Source organism: Sprattus sprattus (genome assembly GCF_963457725.1).
Source record: "Sprattus sprattus genome assembly, chromosome: 6".
In the NCBI taxonomy this organism is placed as follows: Eukaryota; Metazoa; Chordata; class Actinopteri; order Clupeiformes; family Clupeidae; genus Sprattus; species Sprattus sprattus.
In genome coordinates, this window is record NC_137925.1 from 14,659,692 (window position 1) to 14,686,353 (window position 26,662).

At 44.9% G+C, this 26,662-nt stretch overlaps 1 protein-coding gene across 1 annotated transcript in view; it reads left to right on the top strand.

Moving 5' to 3' along the window:
- Nucleotides 1-11,860: 11,860 nt before the first annotated feature.
- The window catches only part of akap13 (A-kinase anchoring protein 13), a gene marked incomplete at its 5' end in the record, with an annotated part of 87,269 nt that continues 72,467 nt past the window's right edge, over nucleotides 11,861-26,662 (top strand). Inside the window, 3 exons of the mRNA XM_080840184.1 lie at nucleotides 11,861-11,893; nucleotides 15,454-15,616; nucleotides 21,693-21,995. Coding sequence (XP_080696310.1) covers nucleotides 11,861-11,893; nucleotides 15,454-15,616; nucleotides 21,693-21,995 — 499 coding nt within the window. The remainder of the gene's footprint in view (nucleotides 11,894-15,453; nucleotides 15,617-21,692; nucleotides 21,996-26,662) is intronic.

Consider the following 26,662-nt stretch of genomic DNA (forward strand, 5'->3'; position numbering starts at 1 on the left):
CTGTCTGGCCCTATATGTGTTGAGTTTTAGTCCACTCACTGTGTGTCACAGCACATCCACACACAACCCAACAACATTCAACATACAGTCACCCCTTGCATAATAATAACACACATATCTGCCAATTTTTAAGGGGTTCAGGTGGAAATTAAATGACAGAATCCTGGGATATGACACTCACTCAGTGCCCTAGCATAGCACAAATGCCCCTTTTTCACCGATTCTTTGAATACACTAAATTACACTTCCCTGAGTGAATACACGGCAATCCATTACAAATCCATACCAGCTATATGAAGGACGTATTTAATCTTCAAAGTGGGCCTTAAGTCAGCACTGCCACTGCTCAAGGCCCAGTTGTCATCACAGTGGTGGTATGTGGACACTTGCTTTGAACAGTGTTGGGTTACTTTTCAATGCAGCAGGCACCTCCGTTGAGTCTCATCCCTTTAACATGCTCACAATGGAGGCGTTGGACTGAAACCTAACTGCCTTGGCCATCTTTCTTGTGCAAAGGTGAACCTTAAGCCCTGCCTGGCTGCGGATGTATTAGCACTCCCGTGTGTGTGTGTGTGTGTGTGTGTGTGTGTGTGTGTGTGTGTGTGTGTGTGTGTGTGTGTGTGTCTGTGTCTGTGTCTGTGTGTGTGAGAGAGAGACATAAAGAGAGAGATTGTGTGTGTTTGTGTATCTGTGAGGAGAGAAAGAGAGGGTGAGGGAATGTCTGTGTGTGTGTTTGTGTGTTTGTGTGTGTGTGTGTGTGTGTGTGTGTGACTCTGGCTGCGTGTGTGTGTGTGTGTCTGTGTGTTTGTGTGTGTGTGTGTGTGTGTGTGTGTGTGTCTGTGTCTGTGTGCGTGCGTGCGTGTGTGCGTGCGTGCGTGTGTGTGTGTGTGTGTGTGTGTGTGTGTGTGTGTGTGTGAGACCATGATATAACTTTAATGTCTTAATGACAGTAGACTCAGTGGAAGTTTAGGCCAGTCTCTGCAGAGGGCCCTAGCTCTGACCCCTGTGTGGAATTCCTTTTTGTTGGGGAGATTAGTGAGTAGGATCCCCTTAAGAGGGTTTGGGAGTTAATTATTAGGAACGTATAGGAGGAGGTTAGCAACTGAGGCACTAGACACTTAAACAGAACTCCCCACCACCCCACCAGCCCCCTTCAGTTAAACATCAAACTCCGTCAGACCCCTCTTTCATTCGCTGTGCCCCCTCCCTTCCTGTGCCTCTTCCCCCAGAGAGCTCACGCAATCATTCACCCATATCTAACTCACCCCCCCTGTATACTCTACCCTCCAGGGAGTGCAGGGTTTAACCCTTCGCTGCGTCTACCTCCTGTGACAGGTTTGAGTTTGTGAGGTTATTTATTTATTATTTATTTGGTTTTTGTATTGGGAGAACTGTAAAGTGTAAAAATCTTGTTGAACTGTGCTTTTGGTCATTGAATCTTTGAATCTTTGGCTCTTTGGATCATTGAATATTTGAGTCTTTGGATCTTTGGATCTTTGGATAATTGGATCTTGAGTATAGAGCACTGGATGAGGAAAGAACCAGAGCTGCAGAGGAAACAAAAGCTAAATAAATGACTGTTTTGCTTCTTAAAGGTAAGTGGTGTTTTACACCACCTGCATGTCTGCTTTATATTCCATAAATAATAGATTCTAAGAGAATAGGAACCTTACAGGTTGCTTTGCCTGGCCTTGTGTAAAACCCCTAAAACTACACCTAGAGCTCAAGGCAGGGTTTCCTACTTATATTTTACAGGATAGGAAGTGAGATTTTCACAGATTGTCACTGTTGTCACTGCACACAGTATGAGGAAGCACTGGACACAAATGTGTTACTACAGTCACAAAAGTAATGTGTGAAAAGGAAAGACAAGTCCTAGGTGACTTCATGAGATAAACTATTTTAGAAACAGTATTCAGCTTTTGCACACAAAAAACTGCTAGTTCAAATTTCAAAAGTGAAATGTTTGGTGCCACGTAATGCATAGTCCTCAAACCACCTTTAATAAACACCTAACTATTTGAAGCGCCTCAAAACAACAACAAATGTCTCGAGTCCTCTTTTTTTACTTCTCAGGAATGTCTAATAGTCTGGTGAGGTAAAGCACCGGGGAAGACGTAAGAAATTGTCTTTTTTATTTTGGCTTGTCTAATTCTTTTTGGGAAACAAAAACCTGAAGAATGCCTGCCTGAAGGACTACCAGAGATTTTTGCCAGCCCTGGGAGGATTTGGTCATACAGTGCACATTAGCAGTGGCCGTCAAATAATAGCATGACCTTTCAGCGTATTTTTTGCAATAGCAGCATTCATAATAATGATTGAATAATCTTTTTTCATAGTTCAGATACAACACAACAGTACAATACAATAAAAACAGTACAATACAGTTCATTCTACACATGTCAACTTTTGTATTAACATATTATTTAATTTGATATTGTGATGCAATATCATCGGGTACCAGTGCTTGAGGATAAAAATAGTAATAATAATAATAATAATAATAAAACTTTATTTATATAGGATGACCCGTAACTTTAAAGGAGGAATCGTATAAAGTTGTGTGTTTGCTAACGGCAGCAAAGGCAGTCTGGCCTGCTCAACCACATGTACAATGCTGAGTGGGCTTATGCGTACAAGTACATGCATCATACCCCTAGAGCACATCTCTTTAAGATAAAGACCGATAACAATCATCCATCCCATAATGTTTGTACATCAGCCAGTTCCTATGCAACCATGGCACCAGCATAATCATACTGGTATTATTTTAACCAGTGTTGTATCTTAAATGCATGTTCAGGTACCTGTAAGACACACCTAATGTTACTTGCCTTATGCCTAAACCACTATTTTAATCAGTGTTGTATCTTAAATGCATGTTCAGGTACCTGTAAGACACACCTAATGTTACTTGCCTTATGCCTAAACCACTATTTTAATCAGTGTTGTATCTTAAATGCATGTTCAGGTACCTGTAAGACACACCTAATGCTACTTGCCTTATGCCTTAACCACACTGTCAAAGCACAGGAAGAGAAAGAAGGCTGTGTGCACGTTTCCTTTGTGTTCCTATCTCTCTCATTCTCTCACTCTATCTCTCTGCTCTTTCTATGACCTTTTTCTCTCTCGCTCCCTCTCTCCTCATTCTCTCATTCTCTTAGTCTCTCTCTTGCTCTCATCACTTTGTCACTTGCCTCCTAATACACTCTTTTCTCTCACTCGCTCCCACTCCTCTGTCTTTGTTCAGTTACTCTCCCATCCTGTCTCGTTCTATTCTCTCTCTCTATCTCTCACATGCTCTCTTGGTGTATTCTCTCTCTCTCTCTCTCTCTCTCTCTCTCTCTCACACTATGATCTCTCTCTCTCTCTCTCTCTCTCTCTCCCCAGCTGCTTCAGTAGCGTCTCTGTCCTCTTAAGTAATTAGGTCTTCTTCAGTCCGCTCCCACGCAGCCAGGGTCACACACACACACGCACACGCACGCACGCACGCACGCACGCACACACACACACACACACACACACACACACACACACACACACCCACACACACACACACACAAACACACAGCCAGTCACTCACACCAGCAAGTGCACCTTGTTTTTGTATCCAACTGTTGGCATGGAGACAGCCTGTGATGCTCTGTGGTTCCAGGCCTGCTGATTGAGTAAGGAGGTGTGGGGGGTGGTGGCAGGCTTTCAGAGGTGCCCATGCAGGGGGGGGGGGGGGGGGGGGGGGGGGGCTGAGGGCTAATGGGGCATAGTGAAAAAACAAAAACACACTCACCAGGTGTCGAAGACGCATACTGCATCCAGAAATGGCGATTCACTCATGTGTGTGTGTGTGTGTGAGTGTGTGTGTAGGTGTGTGTGTGTTGTCATGGGTCATCAGACTGAGGTGACTGCACACTCCCTAGTGTGGCTTTGGTGGCTTTAACAAACACAAACTTCACAGGTCACAGCTTTTACATTGGGTTTTTAAAGGACTATTGACTTTAGCTGTGTAGAGAGAAAGGATGGCAAAATACACTGGAGTTACCTTGAAACAAACCAGTTAAAGATTGAGAGAGTCTTCGGAGATATGCCTGTGAAATATGTTTGAGGTGGATCTTGAGGTGTTTCTAATGTTAATCCTTGTATTGACACGCGTCGTTACCCATCGCGAGTATGGAAGGGGTTGGTTCTGGGACACCAGATGCCTTTTGGGCCTTCTGGAGGTGTTGTGGGCCTCATTCAATGAAACACAGGGAAGGTGCTAACTTTCCACGAAGGCAGCTTTGTTATTGTTGTTGTTGTTGTTAAGTATCAGTACTATGGTTGTAGGGCACCTTGTTAGAAAACATGGGCTAGGTTGCTGGCTATGAGTACTTGAATGTGACAGTGAGAGGTTGGGCCACTGGTAAATACCCAACCAGTAGCACAAATCTTTTTCTGTGTATAACTAAGAAATTAAAAGATAGCTAGTCTAATTCACTCAGATGTCTTCCGCCCTGTCCTATAGTCTTTCATTTCAGTTTATACTGGGAAAAACTTCCACAGATTAGGATATAGAATACTAGACCTGTGAACTAAAGAATACTTTTGCACTAGTGAACTCTTTCTTTCTTTCTTTCTTTCTTTCTTTCTTTCTTTCTTTCTTTCTTTCTTTCTTTCTTTCTGTCTTTCTCTCTTCCCCCTTCATATAAAAACTAAAAGGCCACTGTACTGACGTCAGTGGCAGCAGTAGTGTAGTAGTAGTTCTGTATGTCATTGTATTTTGATGCCGTGTTATTTCTGTCTTGTGATTTTATCTTGTGGCCACAACCTCACCCCTCTGCTGAGCCCTTCACCCTTTTTCCAGCAGTTGGGAAACTAAACTGATGTGATACTGTGATAGTGAACCCAACAGCATGCAGTGAACGGGAAGGTTCCAGAAAAATGCACTCTCTGCCCGGAATGAAAGTATGTGCAGAGGAAACCACACTACGGAATAACTGCATCATTTTATCTGACACACACTCTATCCAGTGACAAAAGAAACAAAACAATCTTGCACACAGGGATGCGACACAGTCACACACACACACACACACACACACACACACACACACACACACAAATGCCCCCCCCCCCTACACACACACACACACAAACATACAAACATTTATGCACACACACTCGTGCACACACACACTCGGCAGTCGTGTTCCAGGAGCTCAACAAGCATCAGATACCCCAGAGACGTGTGTGTGTGTTAGACAAGTGTTTGTGTATGTGTGTGTCTGACGTTTTTGTGTATGTCAGACGTGTGTGTGTGTTGAATGTGACTCAAATGATGCAGAACATTCTCATGCTCTCAATATATTATGATACGTACAGAAGAAAGAAATGCACTTTAACTGTGAACTAGTCTACTTTATCGCCAAGGGAATACGTTATTTTTACTGTAACATGGCTGATGTGTGTGTCCCTGTATGTGTGTGTGAGTGTGTGTGTGAGTGTGTGTGTGTGTGTGTGTGTGTGTGTGTGTGTGTGTGTGTGTGTGTGTGTGTGTGTGTGTGTGTGTGAATGTCTCTGTGTGTGTGTTTGTGTGTGTGTTTGTGTGAGTGATCACCTTTGTGTGTGCTAAGAGATGACAGCTTGTCTGATCCCTAGTGGTGAAGTTGTCAGCACTGTTGCTTATACGCTGTAAAAAAGAATTATCGTTTGATTGAAAATGAAGTTTTCTTGGATAACACTGAAATGTTTAAAGATGAATCTGTACCTTGTTTTCTCTGCTGATACTCTGGCAGTGTTACTTTGCCACTGATCCTGATTTCCCAATACGCCTCTGATAATGTGTGTGTGTGTGCGTCTGCGTCTGCGTCTGCGTCTGCGTCTGCGTCTGCGTCTGTGTGTTTGTGTGTGTCCTGAGACCCTGTGATAATATACTGCTAGGTTTGTTTTGATAGTATATCAGCCTGCCACAAAAGCTGTTTGCGTTAATGGAAAGTTCTGTAAAGTTCCTGTTGAAGAATGGAAAATGGGTCAATCCCCTTAATTCCTGTGAACCTGAGTGGTTCTCAAATGGGTTGGAACAAGTTCTGAATCTGAGGATTTCCTGCACGAGACCCAGAAACCGAGCATAACCTCCGAGAACCAGAGTTGACCCTGTCTCTATACAAGAACAGAGAATGATTTTGCAGAACCAAACAGATCTTTTTAATGGTCATTTTGAGGGCGGATCTCTGTAACGCGTGAGCATGAGCAGTCAACTGCACACTGATGCCATATGTCATCTGTCCATCAGGAATGCTGTACGTTCTGTACACATGCCCACACTGGCAACAAACTAAGAATTGCCTTTGGAACCGCCGTGTCCTGCCACGTGTCTGAGAAGTAGCTCCAGGGTGGGGTGTGTGAGTAGTAGCTCCAGGATGGGGTGTGTGAGTAGTAGCTCCAGGGTGGGGTGTGTGAGTAGTAGCTCCAGGGTGGGGTGTGTGAGTAGTTTGTGCTAGATAGTTAACTGAAGAAGTTTCTGTTTCGTGAGAGAGATGTGACAGGCGTCCAGAGTGGCTTTATCAGAGAGAGGGAGACGGAGACAAGCGGGTGGGTGGGGGTGAAGGGGCCTATTGTTCCCTGTTGACTTTACGGCCCTGCCCAGGGTGTCTGGCCACAGGGGAAACATCTCCAGGGAGTGCCCACTGCTCCACTTCCTATTGGCTCTGATAGGCTGGGGTCCCTGCTGACCCACCACAGCAGCTCCTCACTGTGTGTGTGTGTGTGTGTGTGTGTGTGTGTGTGTGTGTGTGTGTGTGTGTGTGTGTGTGTGTGTGTGTGTGTGTGTGTGTGTGTGTGTGTGTGTGTGTGTGTGTGTGTCGGTGTGTGTGTCGGTGTGTGTGTGTGTGTAAAATGCCTTTAAGATGACAATTTATACACGTATTCATTCAGCAGCCCTACAGTGCAGTACAGATCAGTATGGACATGAGTGTTTGTGCTCCCTGACCTGAGGAGACATTGTGATAAAGAGTATCGACCCTGATCACAGGCCCTGGTTGCTACACAGATACCCTATAAGTACGCCTCTGGCCCCTGCTGACGTTAACACGCCTTATCCTTACACACTTATTACTAATAATAGTAATAATAATCACCATCATCATCTCCAACATTATCACCACCACTATCATCATCATCACAACTATCACCACCATCATCACAACCATCACCACCATCATCATCATCATCATCATCATCATTATCATCCACTCAGTGTCTCACCCCAGGGTTATTATCAGTCATGTGTGCATCACGTGGTCTCTGCCGATCAGTGGGGTTACTGTAAACTAGCTGGGAGGGTTTTTACAAAAGGGGAAATGGCTCTGCAGAGGTTTCAGGAGGACACTGATTCACAGTGTGTGTAAATTTCAAGTCCTGACATACACACATACACACACTCATATACACACACACATGCACACACACACATACACACATACACACAAACACACACACACACACACACACACACACACACACACACACACACACTGGTTCTGGTGAAATGTGGTGTTGCATGTGGGTAAAGTAGAAGTTGTAGTGCATGCATGCACACACAGACAGACACACACACACACACACACACACACACACACACACACACACACACACACACACACACACACACACACACACACACACACACACACACACACACACACAGAATTACTCCAGTCACCGAAGACGAAACAGGATGTGCTACAGCAAAGCTTTGTGTGCTGGCCTTCACTCTGACAAAAAAAAAAAACAAGAAGCTGAAAAGTGCTCCCTTCCACCGATGGTGTTACCAACTGAGATGCCAGTTGTGACCAATTGAGATGCCAACTGAATGAGTGTGTATGTAAGGGATGGAGGTGTGTGTGCGTGTGTGTGTGTGTTTTTTGTGTGTGTGTGTGTGTGTGTGTGTGTGTGTGTGTGTGTGTGTTTTTTGTGTATGCATGTGTGTTTTGTGTATGCGTGTTTGTGTGTGTGTGCGTGTGTGTGTGTGTGTCTGTGTGTGTGTGTGTGTGTGTGTGTGTGTGTGTGTGTGTGTGTGTGTGTGTGTGTGTGTGTGTGTGTGTGTGTGTGTGTGTTTGTGTGTGTGTGTGTGTGTGTGTGTGTGTGTGTCCGACCGACCTAAATGCCAGCTGTATAAAAGGGCCAAACTCTGTGAGAATAGTCCCAATGTGAGAAGTGTTGCACTCGCTGCTTGAGGAAGGATGCTTAGACAAGCGCTAAATGACTGTGAACCCTACACATCTGGCTATGGCATCACCATGGAAACGCCATGATTCTGAACATCTATTGTAACACCCTTGGAATAATTACTGTAAAATGTGTTGGTCACAAACACGCTATGCATACGCTACATGTAGAACTCTTCAGAACACTTTCAAACTGCAGACTCCGAGCTGTGTAGGATGCGGGCGGTTGAGGTCTTCTTGGTAGCAATAGGCTGTTTTATTTTGGGAAATGCCATTGATATTATTGAATGCACAAACAAAATGCCTTATACATGTGAAACATGGATGGAATAATGTTTCTGTTTGGTCTTACAATCATGTTATATGTCTTTTCAAAACTGACTAATGATGAATGCACAGACAAATTCTCTATTCAATTCAGTTTTACTCACTGATATGATGCCATTACTAATTGACGTTGTGTGAAGGTACTTTACAGAGAACAAAATCTCTCAGTCATCTGACACATGGAAGGAGTAATGTTCCTGTGGTCTCACTCAGACTTCTGCACTGTCTCACCTGACGTCACCAGCATTTTCAAAATTATCCAGTGGGCTACTGGATAGGATGGAGTGAGAAATAACATTCACGTTAACCTCATTTACACCACACTAATGGGTTTAACACAGTTATCCAGCCAGCACCCAACAAATGCTGAATGGTACACCTTATAGGTAGCTTTTGTGAAGTGAATTAGCCTTTAGTTCCAATCAACCGAATAGGTTTGATTGTGTGTGTGTCTTTCTGGTGTTTCTTGGGGTGTGTCTGTCTCGGAGGGGTACAATTTCCGCTTTGCTTGGGAGGATGTGTGTGTTTTTTAGATGTGTGTGTGTGTGTGTGTGTGTGTGTGTGTGTGTTCCTACAGCCAAGTGTTGGCAGGGTTGGGAGGAAGTTTTACTCTGTTCTTTTTCAGAGATGGTGTAATTTCAGACGTGTTTTCAATTTTGTCTCAATCGCTGTACTGCATGTACCTCTGGTGACAAAGCGACTTCCTTGGTTCATATTGTTCCCACACACACACACACACACACACACACACACACACACACACACACACACACACACACATACACACACACGCAAAGACTTCCTCAGGCAAGGATGTTGAAATTGTCTGAAGAAATATATTTTTTTTATTTTTTGTAGTGGTGCTTTAACTGACAAAAGTTGCAAAATATGCACAATTTAAACTAATTTAAAACTCCTTTCAAATAATCCGCTCAATGTAAATCACACACACTCGGTGTAAATCAGTCTCTGTGAATGTCCAGGTGGTTGTAATGAGGAAGGATGAGTGTAAGAGGCTCATATGAAGCTCCACAGAGAGAGAGGAGAGAGTGAAGAGAAGGAAGAGAGAGAGAATGAGTGAGGAAGAAGAAAAAGTAAGGAGAGTGTAGAGGACGATTTTGAGTGACTACCTGCCAGTGCTGTACTCATCATGGCACAAGGCAGAGAAAGAAGCATCATAGTAGAGAACGAGAGAACAAGAGTGAGCAAGAAAGAGAGTGGGAGAGAGAGAGAGAGTGAGTGTGACCGAGAGGAGGAGTGCTTAAGGCAAGAGGATTACAGACGTGGATATTATTAGAGACAGCTGCTCATCCCCTTACCTGATCTGCCTCTAAGCCAAAGGAGGGTTGGAAGGGAGGGGGGGGGGGGGCTTTTATTGGGGTAGAGTTGGTAGTTGTAACACTATTAAAGCCTCTGTTGACTCAGGAGTTCCCAGCCCATGGGCTTTGTTTTGATCTGTTGTATTGTGTATTTGCTAGAGATGTGCTATGGTCTGACAGACAGGTTTTGTAAAATCTCAGTTACTGAGCCTCAGATCAGTTGTGGTGGAATGTTTTGGAGGGTTAAGCACCGTAGCAGACTGCCAGCTCGCCTCAGGTGCTTCATTGTGTGGGAGGAGGAGGTAAAGAAGCTCAATTAGGTCCATCCCATAATATGGATGAACTTGTGGGAGAACTGTGACATCTGCTGTTGTTTTACTGATCTGGTCAGAATCCAGCGCCCTAAAACCTGTGCATTATATCTTATAAAGCTGAGTTTGGAAAAAAACATACAACTGAAATGGCTGTGCCTGTGACAAAAGCTGCCTCGACGCCACTTCACTGAAGGCTTGGGGCCTACATACTCAGCTTGTACAAGGTGACGTTATTTGCCAAATTCAGCCAAAATCAGCAGGCAGTACTGGTTCTGGTGTGTAGCTAATACTGGTTCTGGGTTGTGGTCAGGACTGGTTCTGGTGTGTGGCCAGTACTGGATGTGGGTTGTGGCCAGTACTGGTGCTGGGTTGTGGTCAGGACTGGTTCTGCTTCCTGGTCAGCACTGGGTCTGGGCCCTGATGAGTCCGGGTTCTGGATTGTAGTGAGGAATATAGTTGTAGGCTGTGACTTGCTTCAGCATCTCCTGTTGCAATATCTTTATAAGATGCTGGAGCTTTAGTCCCTCACTATCTCTCCCACTCTGAGGCTGCTGAAGGATAAGCTTGTGCCTGCCTGTCTCCCCGGACCAGAGACTGAAGTGCTATAGTGTGTTATAGTTGCAGGGCATGTCCGTGGGTCAGCCACAACAAGATGGATGGCTTTTTTCTAATGATGCAGCAGATTGCAGTAACAGACTTGAACACTAGGAGTCTCTCTTCATTAATGCAAAACCGCCATGGGCCAGAAATTCAGGATTGGATTTTTTTGCCGAGTTGTTCGTCATTTAATTTTGTCCTTCTTTCAGGAAGCAACTAAAGCAATTGAAAGCACATAAATAAACCTGCAAACAATTAACTTTTACCTCATAAATGCACACTTATTCTCTCTCTCTGTCGCTTCTTCTTATTTTAATCAGTTGAACATGTACACGTATACACACACACACACACACACACACACACACACACGCACATATCTTGCCTGGTTGAGAAAGATATCCTTTTAGAATGAGGTGTAAATTAATCATAAAAGCCTTGGCCGTGTGACAACCGCGCCCCCTTCCCACCTCATGAGGCCATAGGTGTGCATAAACAGGAAGTGTTATAGGCTCACCGTGAGGCAGTGTTTGGTTCGCTAAAGCTTGATTCTCTCTCCTCTAATTGGCTAACCACAATGGAATATGTTTGGTCTCAGACCTGAGATTTGTGATAGCCTTCTGTGTTTAGTCAGGGTATTAATTCAACCACAGTAATCTCCCTTGGGCCTTGCATATAAATACACACAGACACACAACCACACACACACACACACACACCCACACACACTGACACTTTACCAGCTTAACAATGAAAGTATGCTTGTGAGTGCATTTTGTGTGTGTGTGTGTGTGTGTGTGTGTGTGTGTGTGTGTGTGTTTGTGTGTGTGTGTGCATTGTGTATGTGTGTGTGTGTGTGTGTGTGTATGTGTACATGTTCGACTGAAAAAAGGAAGTGAGAGAGAGAGAGAATAAGCGTAGGGTGGTGGGCCTGAAAAGATGTTGGACTATTCAGTAAAGGTTTTCACTTTTGAAACTTGACTTGTTGGACATGTGGACTCAAATATAGTGAATACAATGTTTGTGTGAGGAGCTGTGATAGTAATATTTGTTTGTTTGTTATTGATAATATTATCTTTTGTTTTTTTCAGTGTCCAGTGTCATGAAAGTGAATCCACAGCAAGCTCCATTATATGTAAGTATGACATTTATCTGTATTTATTTTAATTCATGATTAAATGATGCAAAGTGAAACATAATGTGTAAGCTTCAGGATTGCACTTGGGTTTTTGTGTCATCTATACTATAACTGGTAGTTGTAGTATTAGTAATACTACTTCTTAATACCACAGTAATTGCACTATTCATTGCTTCAGTACACTACTCCACTCATGTACCTTTCCTATATAGTATAACAGCCCAGCAAAAGTGTTCAGTGAGCAAGGTGTAAAGAAACCATTGGTGATTGGCAGGTAACACACTTCCTTATAAAAATGAGAAGCTAACCTGTGCTCCACAGCTCTGTGATGAGTATAAAAGTGTTCTGTGCTTCTCCATTTGTGTCACGTGTCTATGGGACTGTGACGGCTTCTGTGAAACTCACCAGGGGGACTTTAAGACCTCAGGGGAGCAGATGTCGATGAAAAGGCTTGGCCTGATGACAAGCACTACCCGTTCAGAACACTTACCCTGGCACATTTAGCTAATTGGTGTTGTGTGGCTTCTGAGAGCTGTGTGTGTGTGTGTGTGTGCGTGTGTGTGTGTGTGTGTGTGTACGATGCAGTGCTAACCTGGACATACAGTATGTGTACTGCACAGCTGTGTGTGTCAGGCCGTGAGTGATGAGCGTTTCCAGTACATGCGGGGGAGGCCTCGGAGGGGAGGGTTGGGATTTGGGGGGGCCCTGCAAGGCTTTTCCCTGATTTCCCTGAACTGAAGCTACCTCTGCTACAGCCCAACACTGTCAACAGCTGGAAGGAGAGAGAGAGTTCACTTAGAATATGCTATGTTTGCATGTAAGAATATGTGTGTGTGTGTGTGTGTGTGTGTGTGTGTGTCAACTCAAATGTCTGTATGTGTTTCTGCATGTGCATATCTTGTGTGTGAGTGTGTGTGTGTGAATGTGTTTGCTCATATCTTTGTGTGTGTGTTTGTGTGTTCGCTCATATCTGTGTGTGTGTGTGTGTGTTCATATCTGTGTGTGTGTGGGTGTGTGTGTGTGTATGTGTGTGTGTTTGCTCATATCTGTGTGTGTGTGTATGTTCTGGGCTTAAACCTAGATGTGGGTTTCCTGTACTGAAGGGTGGAGGAGCTCCTTCTGTGGAAACTTCTCAGCTGTGAGAGTGCAGAGCGGAGCAGCGCCGAGCTCTGTGCAACACAGATCTGTGCTAATCAGTGCAGGTTGTGTGAACACCCTCGCCTGCAAGCCTCTGGGACATACATTAGAGGCTCTCTGAAGCATTCTCTCTCGCTCTTATCTCTGGCACACACACACACGCACACACACACACACACAGAACTTACACACACACACACATAGAACAAACACACACACACACACACACACACACACACACACACGGACATAAACACTCATATACACACACAAAAACACACTTTCTCCCTTCATCTCTTTCTCTCTCATCCTCTCTCCTTGTGTTCTCTGTGCTCTTTTCTCTCTCTCTCTCTCTCTCTCACACACACACACTCACATACACTCACCTCGTCGAGGGACATCTCCGTTATATGATTTAGTTTTCTTGGAAGTGGATGAAACATTGGCCTCCTGGGGTTATGCTAACTGAGCCTGTGTCTGGTGTGTGTGTGTGTGAGAGGGTGTGCTTCAGTTTGAAGTGAAATAAATCTGAGAGAGTCTGAACCTTCACTTCCTACGTTTATTGCACTCACTCACCCCGATTGAGTAACAAACGCAGCACAAATCAAATTCAGCGCACCGACGCAGTGTGCCTCTCATCGCAGATATTTATGATCGCTATTCACTGGCAACGGCGTGAAGATAATGCTAGGGTCTTCACTGTAGGAATGGTGACAGTGTAAATTGAATTATATTCTATGAAGGTCGCAGACTTGATGTACCAAGTTTACAAGAGAAACCTTTCCACTAAATCACAGCGTTGATTATTTATTTCGACTCGGCGCGATGAAGTTGCATCAGGCAGCGTTTCTGCTGCCGAGCTCGGCTCAGCCCAGAGGGGCTGTCTGAGTGCCGCGCCGCGCCGTGCTGTGCCAGACAAACAAACAAACAAACAAACATGATACAGTTATAAACAATCAGAGATGACAGCTCCTGAAGAAATGCCAATGAAGACAGAGCAGCTCTGTCTCCTCCTTCCTACGGGCTTTTGTAGCCCACGCTCCGCAGAGAATGACAGATCCCAGGGTCTTCCTCGGGGCAAGCTTCATAATCTCAGAACACCTTGGCTGGTATTTGGTGCTGGGCGGATGCATACTTTGTTCTGTGTGTGCAGTGGCAGAGATACTGTAGGTGTTTACGTGGTCCAGCATGTGTCAGGTACGCAGTTTCTGCAGTGTGTCTTTGCTGTTGTCCAAGGACAGGTTTGTTTTTTCAGATTAAGTTTCAGTGGTACTATAGCGATTGCAAGGTTTGTGGACCATGAGTGGGTTTCACCATCTCAAAGCTCTGCAGCTGGTAGCGGAAGCTGGTCAAGGTTTGTGGGTCGTTGTGAGAGTGGGTTTTACCATCTCAAAGATCTACAGCTGGTAGCGGAAGCTGGTCAAGGTTTGTGCATCGTTGTAAGAGTGGGTTTTACCATCTCAAAGATCTACAACTGGTTGGGGTGCACAGTTTACTCTTTGGTATTACAATATTGTTGGTCAGATTTGTTGGGAGATTGTCTTGTTTATTCCCAGGTAGTCAGGTGTGTAGTTTACTGTGTGTGTATGATCAATAGACAAGGTTTGTGTCAGTTGCATGTTTACCTGTGTATTGCCATAGTTACTGTATGTTTAGCTGGTGAGATATGTGCAAGGTACCCTCGATGTACCTTTGCTATTGTGTCAGCTGTTGCTTAGTTAACTTTGTAGTACCATAAGTGTTGCAGCTGTTGTAGCCTTGGCTATCATAGCAGGTGTGGTCTGTGGTCTGGTGGGCACTTTGATGAGGTCATGCATGTAGATGCTCTGCAGTTTGCCCTGTGAAATCTTAGGTTACAGAGGAAGTCTCTGACATGATTATGGTCAGGTGCGTAGTTTTCTCTGTATCGTGGAGAGTACGGCCTCTCTCTTTTGACCCACTGCTGCCTCGAGTTTGCTCAGGTCGTCTTGTGAGATTTCCTGTGCTATTTTCCTCACACTCTGTGGAACTCAACATCTGACCCTGGTGATTCCTTCACACCCTGCTGTAGTTGTGCTGCTCACACACACACATACACACACACACTCACACACATCCACACAGATGACCTTACAGAGGCCTCTCTATCTCTCTGCTGGTCCAGAAAGGAAATATCTGCTGCGGCCTCAGAATAACCTCCATTCTGTTTCTCTCCCCTCACTCTCTCTCTTCTCTCTGCTCCTCTTCTGTTTCTTTTCTCCCTCTTCTCTTCTCTTCCCTCATTCCCGCTCCCCTCCTCCTCTCCTCTACTTTATCTGCCCTCATCTCCTCCTTTTCTTTTCTCTCCTCCTCCTCTCATGTTCTCTCTCTACTCACCCCTATCCTCTCTTCTCCTCCCCTCCTCTGTCTCCCACTGTCTCTCCTCCTGTCCTCTCCTCCAGGGTAAATGTGTGCTGACTGTGCAGTTGAGCGATGCGGAGCTGGCCCTGGCCGGTGATGTGGAGGGGGCGGAGTTCTATCTGCTCTTCTCGGGCAGCAGACAGAGACACCTGAGCTCCGCCCTCCTGACCAAGGAGCATGGCAGCCTGCAGGCCCTCTGCCCAGGTGAGTCTCAACAGCAACAGATGCCCTGCACTATGGTGTAAGGCCGACATTTAACCATCACTACAATAATCACTTCAGCTCAACACCAACACCATAAATACATTTATAAGCCAGCAAGCTGAGCATGGAAGAAAGAAGCTAAATATTATAGTACCATCTGAAATATGCATGGGATTTTGACACTGGGCATGCACATATTTAACACGGTTATAGAGATGTGTGAATTACAATACCGCTGATGCTCAGCATTAGTATTATGCAGTTTAAATAGATAGACTGCCACAGAAACACATCTGTGTAGAGCCCTGATGAGAGGCATGGAACAAGAGGTTTGTTTATCTGTGTTCAAGTTCAAAGTACTTTATTATCATTGCCACAAAGACAACGAGACAGTAGGGGCAGCAACAGACTTCTTTCACAGCTAAATAATAATAAATAACAATTAATAAATAGATTAACAAATATCAGTGCAGTCCATGGGGGGAGGGGCGGGCTGGGCCGGGGGGAGATGAAGGGGGGGGGGAGTGAGTAACAGGAACAGATGATGGGCAGGATGGGAAGGGTCTGTGAGGATGCGTTCAGAGCGCTGCAGGCAACGGGAGGAGGAGATGGAAAAGATGTCGGGCAGCTCTGCTTGTTGTTGTATATGTAAATCACATAGGAAGCCCAGATGCCCCCCCCCCCCAGGCTGTTTGTCCCCATCAACAAACAACCCCCCCATCAGCTCAGGTTAGCATAGGATGGGCTAATCCCCCAAGCTGCGTCTGTGTTGCCCCTTGGAGGGGGTAAAAAGGCTGCAGAATTTGCCCGCACCAACAAACAGCACCCCCGTCAGCAGCGTCATCTCGTTAAGGGCTCAGGTGGATTGGCAGCAGACAGGCGGCCTGCCAGCCCTGGAGCGGTTGTCGTAGCGACCTGCCGTCTGACACCGGTTCTGCCTGGGGACAAATAATTTCCGCCTGTTTGGTCAGCGTGACACAGACACACTCACAAACACACCGGCAGGCATACAGTCACATACACACACATTAAACACACACAATACACACTCACACATACTGTACACCTTCACACACACACACACACACACACACACACACACACACACACACACACACACACAGGTTTATACTCATATTCAGACAGACAGTTCCAGAGGCATAGACTCATTCATACACATACAACACACACACACTCTCATAATCTACCAACTAAAACCGTGAGAGTAGTAGTAATATCTATGTTCGATCACACCTCCCCACTTCCTGTAGTTCCTTAAGGGTAATTGGCAAGCAGTGAGGCCCGTCTGTTTTGAGGCCCATCTGTTTGGTAATGCAGCCGTATGGTAATAATGACATTCATTGATGGCCAAGACCAAGAATAGTCCATGGTTTTTTTTCTTCGGTTCTTTGATAAAGTCATGGACAAAAATATTGGCATGTGAATACCAAAGCATTTGTAATTGCATCAATTTCCTGGGAGAAGAGGTGCATTATCTGACAGAAGTGTAGGGGTGCCAATTTTTGTCCATGACTATACATGTTCATGACGGGTAATGAAATGTGGCTGGGCTAAGTGATACTGACAGTATTTCTGACTTTTGAGTAAGAAGATTATTTTCAAATTGATTGAAATAAATTCTTCCATTGCTCATCTGTTCCTGTTAATCACCATCAATTGGAAATAAGCATCATAGTCAATCCAGTATTCCAGTATTCTTTACCCCTTGAGCTGGAGTTATGTCCGGCAGTTATTTCAAAGTCTAGAAATGAAATGAAAACACTGTCTCTGGCACTTTCTCAGGTGTTTTTAGTATTCAATAAAGGTTATTTTTTTAGCCTGGATACCAGCCCAAACCCCGCCCACAACATTTTTGTTCTTGGAAGTTTGGTCTGGCGCTGACCGATTGGGGAGACAAAATCAGTTTTCAGCAAAACGATCTGACCGATGAAATTGTCAGAGCGGGCTTTATACGATGATGGACAGATGATCAACCAACGCTTTAGTTGAATTAACCGGTAGATTTGAAATAATACCAAGATGGCGGCGTCTCGGCCTGTTAGTGGGAAATATTTTATGTGAATTAAGCTATCTACATGACTTTTTTAATGTCTACATTGACTCGGTTAGTTGTGTATGTGCAACACGAATGTTGCAGCGTATTGTTTGTCTTAACTAAAGCTCTCTACACCATTATTGTAAGGTTTTTGCTAAAGCTTAGACCAAAAATCCATTGAAACACATAGTAGCTAGCTAGCCTCACTGCTAATAAGTATAACGGGAGCAAGCATATCTCACAGATATTGACGGCACATTCATTTTGAAAGAGGAACAGAGAAACGTGATTAAGACATTTGTCTATTGAAAAGATGTTGTTGCCGTCCTTCCTATCCTACGGGATCAGGTTAAAGTTTAATGTATCAGATGGTCATACTACATTGCTCTAATTGGTTCTAGGTATCCAATTCAGCGAAGAGGCATTTTCTTTCCTGGTTCATTGAAACACGCCCCATAATCACAGCCCAATGGGTCAGGATCAGACTCATATTCTGACTAGAATTATGAGAGTATGACATCGTCAGGCTATTATTTTTTGCAAACATAACCTATGGTCATGAAACCAAAAAATCCATTGAGTCAATATTTAAATATTCATTATGTTTCACACAAGTTAAGTTGACCTGGTTCTTTTTTGAAGGAACCATCCACAGTGTGACACCACTGTCTCAAAAGTCCCACTTCACTTCACTCTGTGCCATCATGAGTTTGCCAAATCACAGAGGACACCCTGCTGTGACCCAGACCCAGTTTGTGCTGCTCAGTGCTGGGGCTCAGTGCTTTTAGGACTGGCTTTTAACTTTCTCAGGTTTCCATTATCACTCGTGCCATGCGTCCAGAGAAGCACAGAGTGCAGTGGTGATTCTCCTTAGCTAGAGCTGCTTCACACACGCACGCACGCAAGCACACACACACACACACACACACACACACACACACACACACACACACACACACACACACACACAAGCAAGCACACAGTGCAGAGGTGATTCTCTTTAGCTAGAGCTGCTTTACACACACACACACGCACGCACGCACGCAAGCACACACACACACACACAAACACACACACAGAAGCAAGTACACAGTGCAGAGGTGATTCTCCTTAGCTAGAGCTGCTTTCCTTGGAAACACACAGCGACCACAGAATCAGCAGGCTGGAAAATGTGTACGTCTCATTCCAAAAAAATGTCAATCACAGACAGACAGACACACACACACACACACACACACACACACACACACACACACACACACACACACACACACACACACAGAGAGAGAGAGAGAGACATACACATTGACACAGACACACACACACACCAATATAAAAACACACACGCATTTAAACTGGAGTTCGCATGTACACAAACGTAAGACCCATGCACACATACGCACAGGTGTGCTACCCATGGAACACACAAACACACACACACACACACACACACACACACACACACACACACACACACTCACTAACATGCACACTCACACAGATTTGAAACACACGCAAATCGACCACACACACACACACGCAAACACACACCAAGAAACTACACTCTCTTCGCTTCAGCAGATTTCAACAGGGTCTGTAACTAAAACCTAAAAATGCTGACACACACACATGTTGCTCCCAAACCCCAGCTGTACGTTGAGTATGTGCTGCTGCATATGTGCTGTAAATATGGACGTGTGCCTATGAGGTTTCCTGTGGGCTGGGCCTAGGTCTGGGCCTCGGCCACAGGGCAGCCAGACTGGACCTCACTCGGGACCGCCACAACGCACCCACAATCACACACAGGCAGCTGGGCATTCACACACAAACACACACACACTCACACAGATGCACACACACCCAAACACACATACATGCACACATGCACACACACACACACACACACACACACACAGATGCACAAACCCAAACCCAAACTCACACAAACACGCACACACACACACACACACATACAAAAGCACACACACCCAAACACAAACATTCAGACACACACACTTGAATAGAAACAAATATCCACACACATAATGCACACATTTTCATACTTCCAAAATGAACTCACTGACACATTCACACAGATGCTCAGAAATAAATACATGCACACACAACTTACATGGCCACACGACTTACATGCAGACATGTAGAATTTGATCTACATGATGTGAGTGTGCAAACTCTTCACACACACAAGCACACATACACATACACACACACACACACACATTCTTAAGCACAGAAAATTACTCCTGTGAGGCAGTAGTCGCCCTAACCTCAGCTGACGTCTTTTTCCACATTATCAGTGTCTGTGGTGTGTGGGCGAAGTGTGTGTGTGTATGTGTGTGTGTGTGCATGTGTGTGGATTTGTAGATCAGATTCACGTCACTGTCCCTGTGTGTGTGTGTGTGTGTGTGTGTATGTGTGTGCTTTTGTTAGTGTGTGGGTTTGTGGATCGGTGTGACTTCAATGTGTGTGTGTGTGTGTGTGTGTGTGTGTGTGTGTGTGTTTGTCCTAGAGAGTGTGTGTATCACTTGTGCCTTTGGTGCGTGGGCTATGAAAGGGGATCCTTCATGGCCTTGCAGGCAGTGTGTGTGTGTGTGTGTTTTCTTTCCCTGGGTTGAGCTGTGTGGTTATTTCTATGCTGAGGCCTGGATGGCTGTGACTGCCTGAAGTCTGGATTAGAGGACTGCTCTGGATGCCCTTGCTTTAGAAGAAAGATTAATCGCTCCACTTACAGTCCTATCTCTATGACTGCTTTCAGTCACTCAGGAACATGCCAAACATCTCTCAGTTAGAAAGAAAGAGAAAGAGAGAGGGGGTGAAATAGAGATTCTGAAATACTCTTTGAATATATGTGAGAGAGCGAGGGTGCGTTCGTAAAGTCCCACTCAGAGTGCTCCGAGCAAACTCTGGCACTTTGGAACTGCTCATAATTTGGGAATGCCATTGGAACTCTTGCTCTAACGAGAGTCACAGTCTCAGAGCGTTCAGAGGCCACTCTGGGCAATCCAGCTGAAGAGATTGAGTGGCAGAGGTGTGTGTGTGTGTGTGTGTGTGTGTGTGTGTGTGTGTGTGTCACTCTCAGAGTGTTCAGAGTGCACTCCTGGCACTGCAGCTGTAGAGACAGAGCGGCAGAGTGTGACGTCTGTTTAACTGGAAAAAATGGCAGGGTGCTTTGGGATAGGTCGACCGCTACGGACTTGTCATTTACAGTGTGTTCCTCATTTTACTGTTGTCAAGCTCTTGAATTTACCATAAACCATGTCGTGTCCATTGTGATCTGTAAAAAGCCGTTCATTCATTTGTAGAGAGATGGAACGCTCTGTTTTCTTGAAGTACAGAGCGTCACTCCAGTTTTGAAGAGCCAGATTAAAATAATGAACAGACCCAGAGAAACTTAGAGAGAGAGATGTACTGACTCTGGGACAGTTCTGGCTCTGGTGTGGCATTGGTCTGGCGGTCTCGGTGGAGATCAGTGAAGAAACACTGGCACCATGAATCAGTTGCATTTTCACTGTTTAATTTGGCTGCAGTTTATTGTAAGGATATCTCACTATCTAAAATCCAGGGCCTCTTCATCTGACCTAACACAGTATTGATTTGTATGTAACATTAGGCTTTTTATGTCTGCATAACTATTAACTAGAAGACACTTTAGGTTTAATCTATCATTGGCATTCCCATGAACATTTATTTTATTTTACTTATTTATTTGTCAGCACCATGGTAAACACAATACAAGTGATCCAAAGGGCAGTACAGGAGAGACTATAAACTCAAACGGGCTTGTCAAGTAGCCCCGTGTTGAATATATAGATAACACAAAATAGAAATAATGGCAAGGTGCTAACCACACTCAAGGTCAAGGTCGTTGATTCAAAGCTCAGGGAATATACATCCAGTGCTCTACTGTGAGTCACTGTGGATGAAAGCGTCTGCTTAATGAATAGATGTAAATCTTCATCTCTCCTCCTCCTCCTCCTCCTCCTCCTGTCTCCTCTCCAGCTCATGACTGCTGTGAGTCGGTGCTGGTCACCGTGTGCGTGGCAGCACCTGCAGGGGGCGCTGTGGAGCAGCTGGGCCAGGTGCAGTTCCAGTTTGTGCAGGACCTGGCGTTCGACATGGCCCAGTTCCTGGTGAGCACGGTGGGGCGGGCGGACGGCCTGGACGGGGTGCTGATGCTGGACGAGTGCCAGATCCCGCTGCAGGAGTGCGAGAAGCTGGACCACAGCCTGGCCCTCGCACTGAGACACCTTCACCTGCCCACAGGGTGGAGCCTGCTGGGAGCTCACCTGGGAAAGGACACAGGTAAACACGGGAGTCTTTATGGGGGAATTACCAGGGCACAGGTCAGTGTTTACCTTTCCACACAGGTCAGCACAGGTGGACTGTAAGGTGGTAGTCACCTGGGCAAAGACATGGGATCTGTGATACTGTGTGTAGCGTCTTTATCCTGTGAGCACTGTTTACTATTTTACTTTTTGTTTTACGAAGGTGTGTAAATACTCCGACTGCAATGTTATCAGTTGTTAGCCTGCGTCATCTCCCGCCATTCTACTGACAGTGTGGCTGTGTCTGTGGATGGGACTCATCATATTCCATTCTCTGCAGTAACATCTCAGCTGTTTAGCAGGGCTTTGGCATGTGGCTGATACCACTGATACCCCTCTCTGATTGGCTGTGTGTAACGTGTGATGCGTGCCCAGCTTGACAAGACGTTTGTGGTGGTTATCTGCTCTTTATCAAGATTACAGTTAGGTTAGAGAGAGGTTTTTGATTGACAGGCAACTGAGTTTTTGTGCAACAGATAAAGGTTTGTTCACAAACACACACAACCACACACACACATACACACACACACACACCCCACACACACCCCCCCCCACCCCCCCCCCCACACACCCACACTCTCACACACACACACACACACACACACACACACACACACACACACACACACACACACCCACACTCTCACACATTGGATAGTCTTTAAATGTGAAGCTCAGAGGTCCAGCCAGTCCAGTCATCCTGCTCTTCAGGGTTAATAGCATCAATGAAAAGCCTCTGACGCTAATCATCCACAGGAGGCAAGATTGTGTGATAAGAGCTGCTGCTGGCAGGGGGGGTGGGGTGAAGGGAGGTGGAGGTTGTGGCCTTATCTCCATTTAAAGAAACACACGACATCTTCTCCTCCACAACTGCTGTTGACAGCTGCCCCTGGGGATGCTGCTCATCAGTCTCTTTCTCAGGAGGGAGTGTTTGTGTGAGGGTAGTGTTGTATGGGTACAGAAGATCTTTGAGGGATGCTTCAGTACACACAGACAGCCACACACACACACAAACACACACACAGACACACACACACACACACACACACACACACACACACACACAGGAAGGTCGTCTCGCAGGGGCAGGCTTGATTTTGGCACTACATTAGAATATTGAAATTGAGAACAAACACCAACCAGGCCGTGTGTGTGTGTGTGTGTGTGTGTGTGTGTGTGTGTGTGTGTGTGTGTGTGTGTGTGTGTGTGTGTGTGTGTGTGTGTGTGTGTGTGTGTGTGTGTGTGTGTGGCTGTCTGTGTGTACTGAAGCATCCCTCAAAGATCTTCTGTACCCATACAACACTACCCTCACAAATGTAAATGTACAATAACATCAAGTTAAGATCATTGTGTGTGTGTGTGGATGGGGGCGGGTGACTTAAGGGTGGCAGGAATGCTAAGCAAAGCTGTTTATATGTATGTGATTTTGTGTGTGTATGTGTATGATTGTGTGTGTCTGTGTGTGATTTCCTGTGTTCTTTTGTGTGTGTGTGTGATTTTTTGTGTGTGTGTGTCTGTGTGTATAACAGCAAGAATGCCAAGCACAGCCTTTTAAAGGTACTAAAATACTCTGATAATCTGCCACAATGTGGGGGGTGGCAACAAGCCTCCAGAGATTTAATGACACACTCAGTAATTAGATGTTGCCTTTGAGGTTTCTAAAAACAACCTGCCTGGGGATGTGTGTGTTTGTGTGTGTGTGTGTCTGTGTGTGTGTGAGCGAGAGAGAGACAGAGAGATCATCTCTATAATGCCTTGTCGGGTCACGATCAGGTAGTGAAGTGAGGGAATGAGACTGGTGTGTTTGTGTATGTGTGTGTGTGTGTGTGTGTGTGTGTGTGTGTGTGTGTGTGTGTGTGTGTGTGTGTGTGTGTGTGTGTGTGTGTGTGTGTGTGTGTGTGTGTGTGTGTGTGTGTGTGTGTGTGTGTGTGTGTGACATGTGTGTGTGTGTGAGAGCGAGAGAGAGACAGAGAGATCATCTCTATAATGCCTTGTTGGGTCACGAATGAGACTGGTGTGGTTGTATGTGTGTGTGTGTGTGTGTGTGTGTGTGTGTGTGTGTGTGTGTTTGTGTGTGTGTGTGTGTGTGTGTGGTTGTGTGTGTGTGTGTGTGTGTGTGTGTGTGTGTGTGTGTGTGTGTGTGTGTGTGTGTGTGTGTGTGTGTGTGTGTGTGTGTGTGTGTGTTTGTCTGTGAGACCAACTTCTGCAAAGCTGGTCAAGATCAGAGAGCAAAAAGGGGCGACGATCTGTGTGTGTGTGTGTGAATATGTGTGGGTTTTGTGTGTGTCTGTGTGTGTGTGTGTGTGTGTGTGTGTGTGTGTTTTGTGTGTGTGAATGTGGATATGTATGGGTTTTGTGTTGGTGTGTGTGTGTGTATGTGTGTGTGGTTGTTTTGTGTGCGTGGCTACTGTCTTGCTGTAGGGTTAATGTGCGGTGATATGTGTGTGATAGTGTTAAGCCCGTGCAGGCTCAGTGTTATCTCTGAGTTAAAGCTTTATTTTCTGCACAGCTTCTCTGCTGGTTGCGCCCAGCGTGTGTGAGTGCTCACACATGAATACCATGAATAGACAATGATGTGGGCTTTAAAGTCCTCTCTTTGATGCCTGGACAGCACCTTACACACGCACATACACTTCAAGATATACGCTTATGCACACACATACACTTTAAGATACACCCTCACGCACACACATGCACGTTAAGATATACACACGCATACACTCCAAGATATACCCACACACAAACACATATACAGCCGCGGAAAAAATTAAGAGACCACTTCAAAATTATCAGTTTCTCTGGTTTTACTATTTATTGGTATGTGTTAAAGTAAAATGTACATTTTTGTTTTATTCTATAACCTACTGGCAACATTCCTACCAAATTTCAAATAAAAATATTGTCATTTAGATCATTTATTTGCAGAAAAATGACAATTGGTCAAAATAGCAAAAAAGATGCAGTGTCTTCAGATCTGGAATAATGCAAAGAAAACAAGCTCATATTCATTTTTAAACTACACAATACTAATGCTTTAACTTAGGAAGAGTTCAGAAATCAATATTTGGTGGAATAACCTTGATTTAAAATCACAACTTTCATGTGTCTTGGCATGCTCTCCACCAGTCTTTCACATTGCCGTTGGGTGACTTTATGCTACTCCTGGCGCAAGAATTCAAGCAGCTCGGCTTCTTTTCATGGCTTGTGACCATCCATCTTCCTCTTGATCACATTTCAGAGGTTTTTTTATGGGATTCAGGTCTCGAAATTGGGCTGGCCATGACAGGGTCCTGATCTGGTGATACTCCATCCACACCTTTACTGGCCTGGCTGTGTGGCATGGAGCATTGCCCTGCTGGAAAAAACACTTCTCAGAGTTGGGGAACATTGTCAGAGCAAAAGGAAGCAAGTTTTTCTTCCGGGACAACGTTGTACTTTGCCTGGCTGAGGTTTGTAAAAGACCATAAGGATTGAACCAAAGCGGACTGGAGGGTCTCCTAGTTCGTCTTCTCTGATGAGTCCAATTTCACAGTAGGTGCAAGACTCTGTGGCTTGTAGGCCTCTCCAGGTCTCCGTCTAACCATCAGATGACCATGTGTTGGGCAAAGTTGAAAATTGGACTCATCAGAGAAGACGAACTAGGAGACCCTCCAGTCCGCTTTGGTTCAATCCTTATGGTCTTTTACAAACCTCAGCCAGGCAAAGTACAACGTTGTCCCGGAAGAAAAACTTGCTTCCTTTTGCTGACAATGTTCCCCAACTCTGAGAAGTGTTTTTTCCAGCAGGGCAATGCTCCATGCCACACAGCCAGGCCAGTAAAGGTGTGGATGGAGTACCACCAGATCAGGACCCTGTCATGGCCAGCCCAATTTCGAGACCTGAATCCCATAAAAAAACCTCTGAAATGTGATCAAGAGGAAGATGGATGGTCACAAGCCATGAAAAGAAGCCGAGCTGCTTGAATTCTTGCGCCAGGAGTAGCATAAAGTCACCCAACGGCAATGTGAAAGACTGGTGGAGAGCATGCCAAGACACATGAAAGTTGTGATTTTAAATCAAGGTTATTCCACCAAATATTGATTTCTGAACTCTTCCTAAGTTAAAGCATTAGTATTGTGTAGTTTAAAAATGAATATGAGCTTGTTTTCTTTGCATTATTCGATATCTGAAGACACTGCATCTTTTTTGCTATTTTGACCAATTGTAATTTTTCTGCAAATAAATGATCTAAATGACAATATTTTTATTTGAAATTTGGTAGGAATGTTGCCAGTAGGTTATAGAATAAAACAAAAATGTACATTTTACTTTAACACATACCAATAAAAAGTAAAACCAGAGAAACTGATAATTTTGAAGTGGTCCCTTAATTTTTTCCGCGGCTGTACATTCCAAGATATAACCCCGCACACACATACACTCCATGATATACCCACACACACACACACACACACACACACACACACATACACGCGCACACGCACAAGCAAACACTTTTCTCTAACTTTCACAGTCTCTCTCTCTTTCTCTCACTCACACACACACACGTCACGGACTCACACGCACATGCACACCTACACACACACATACACAGTAACTCTTTTGCATTGACAAACACACATATATACACACACACTCATTCTC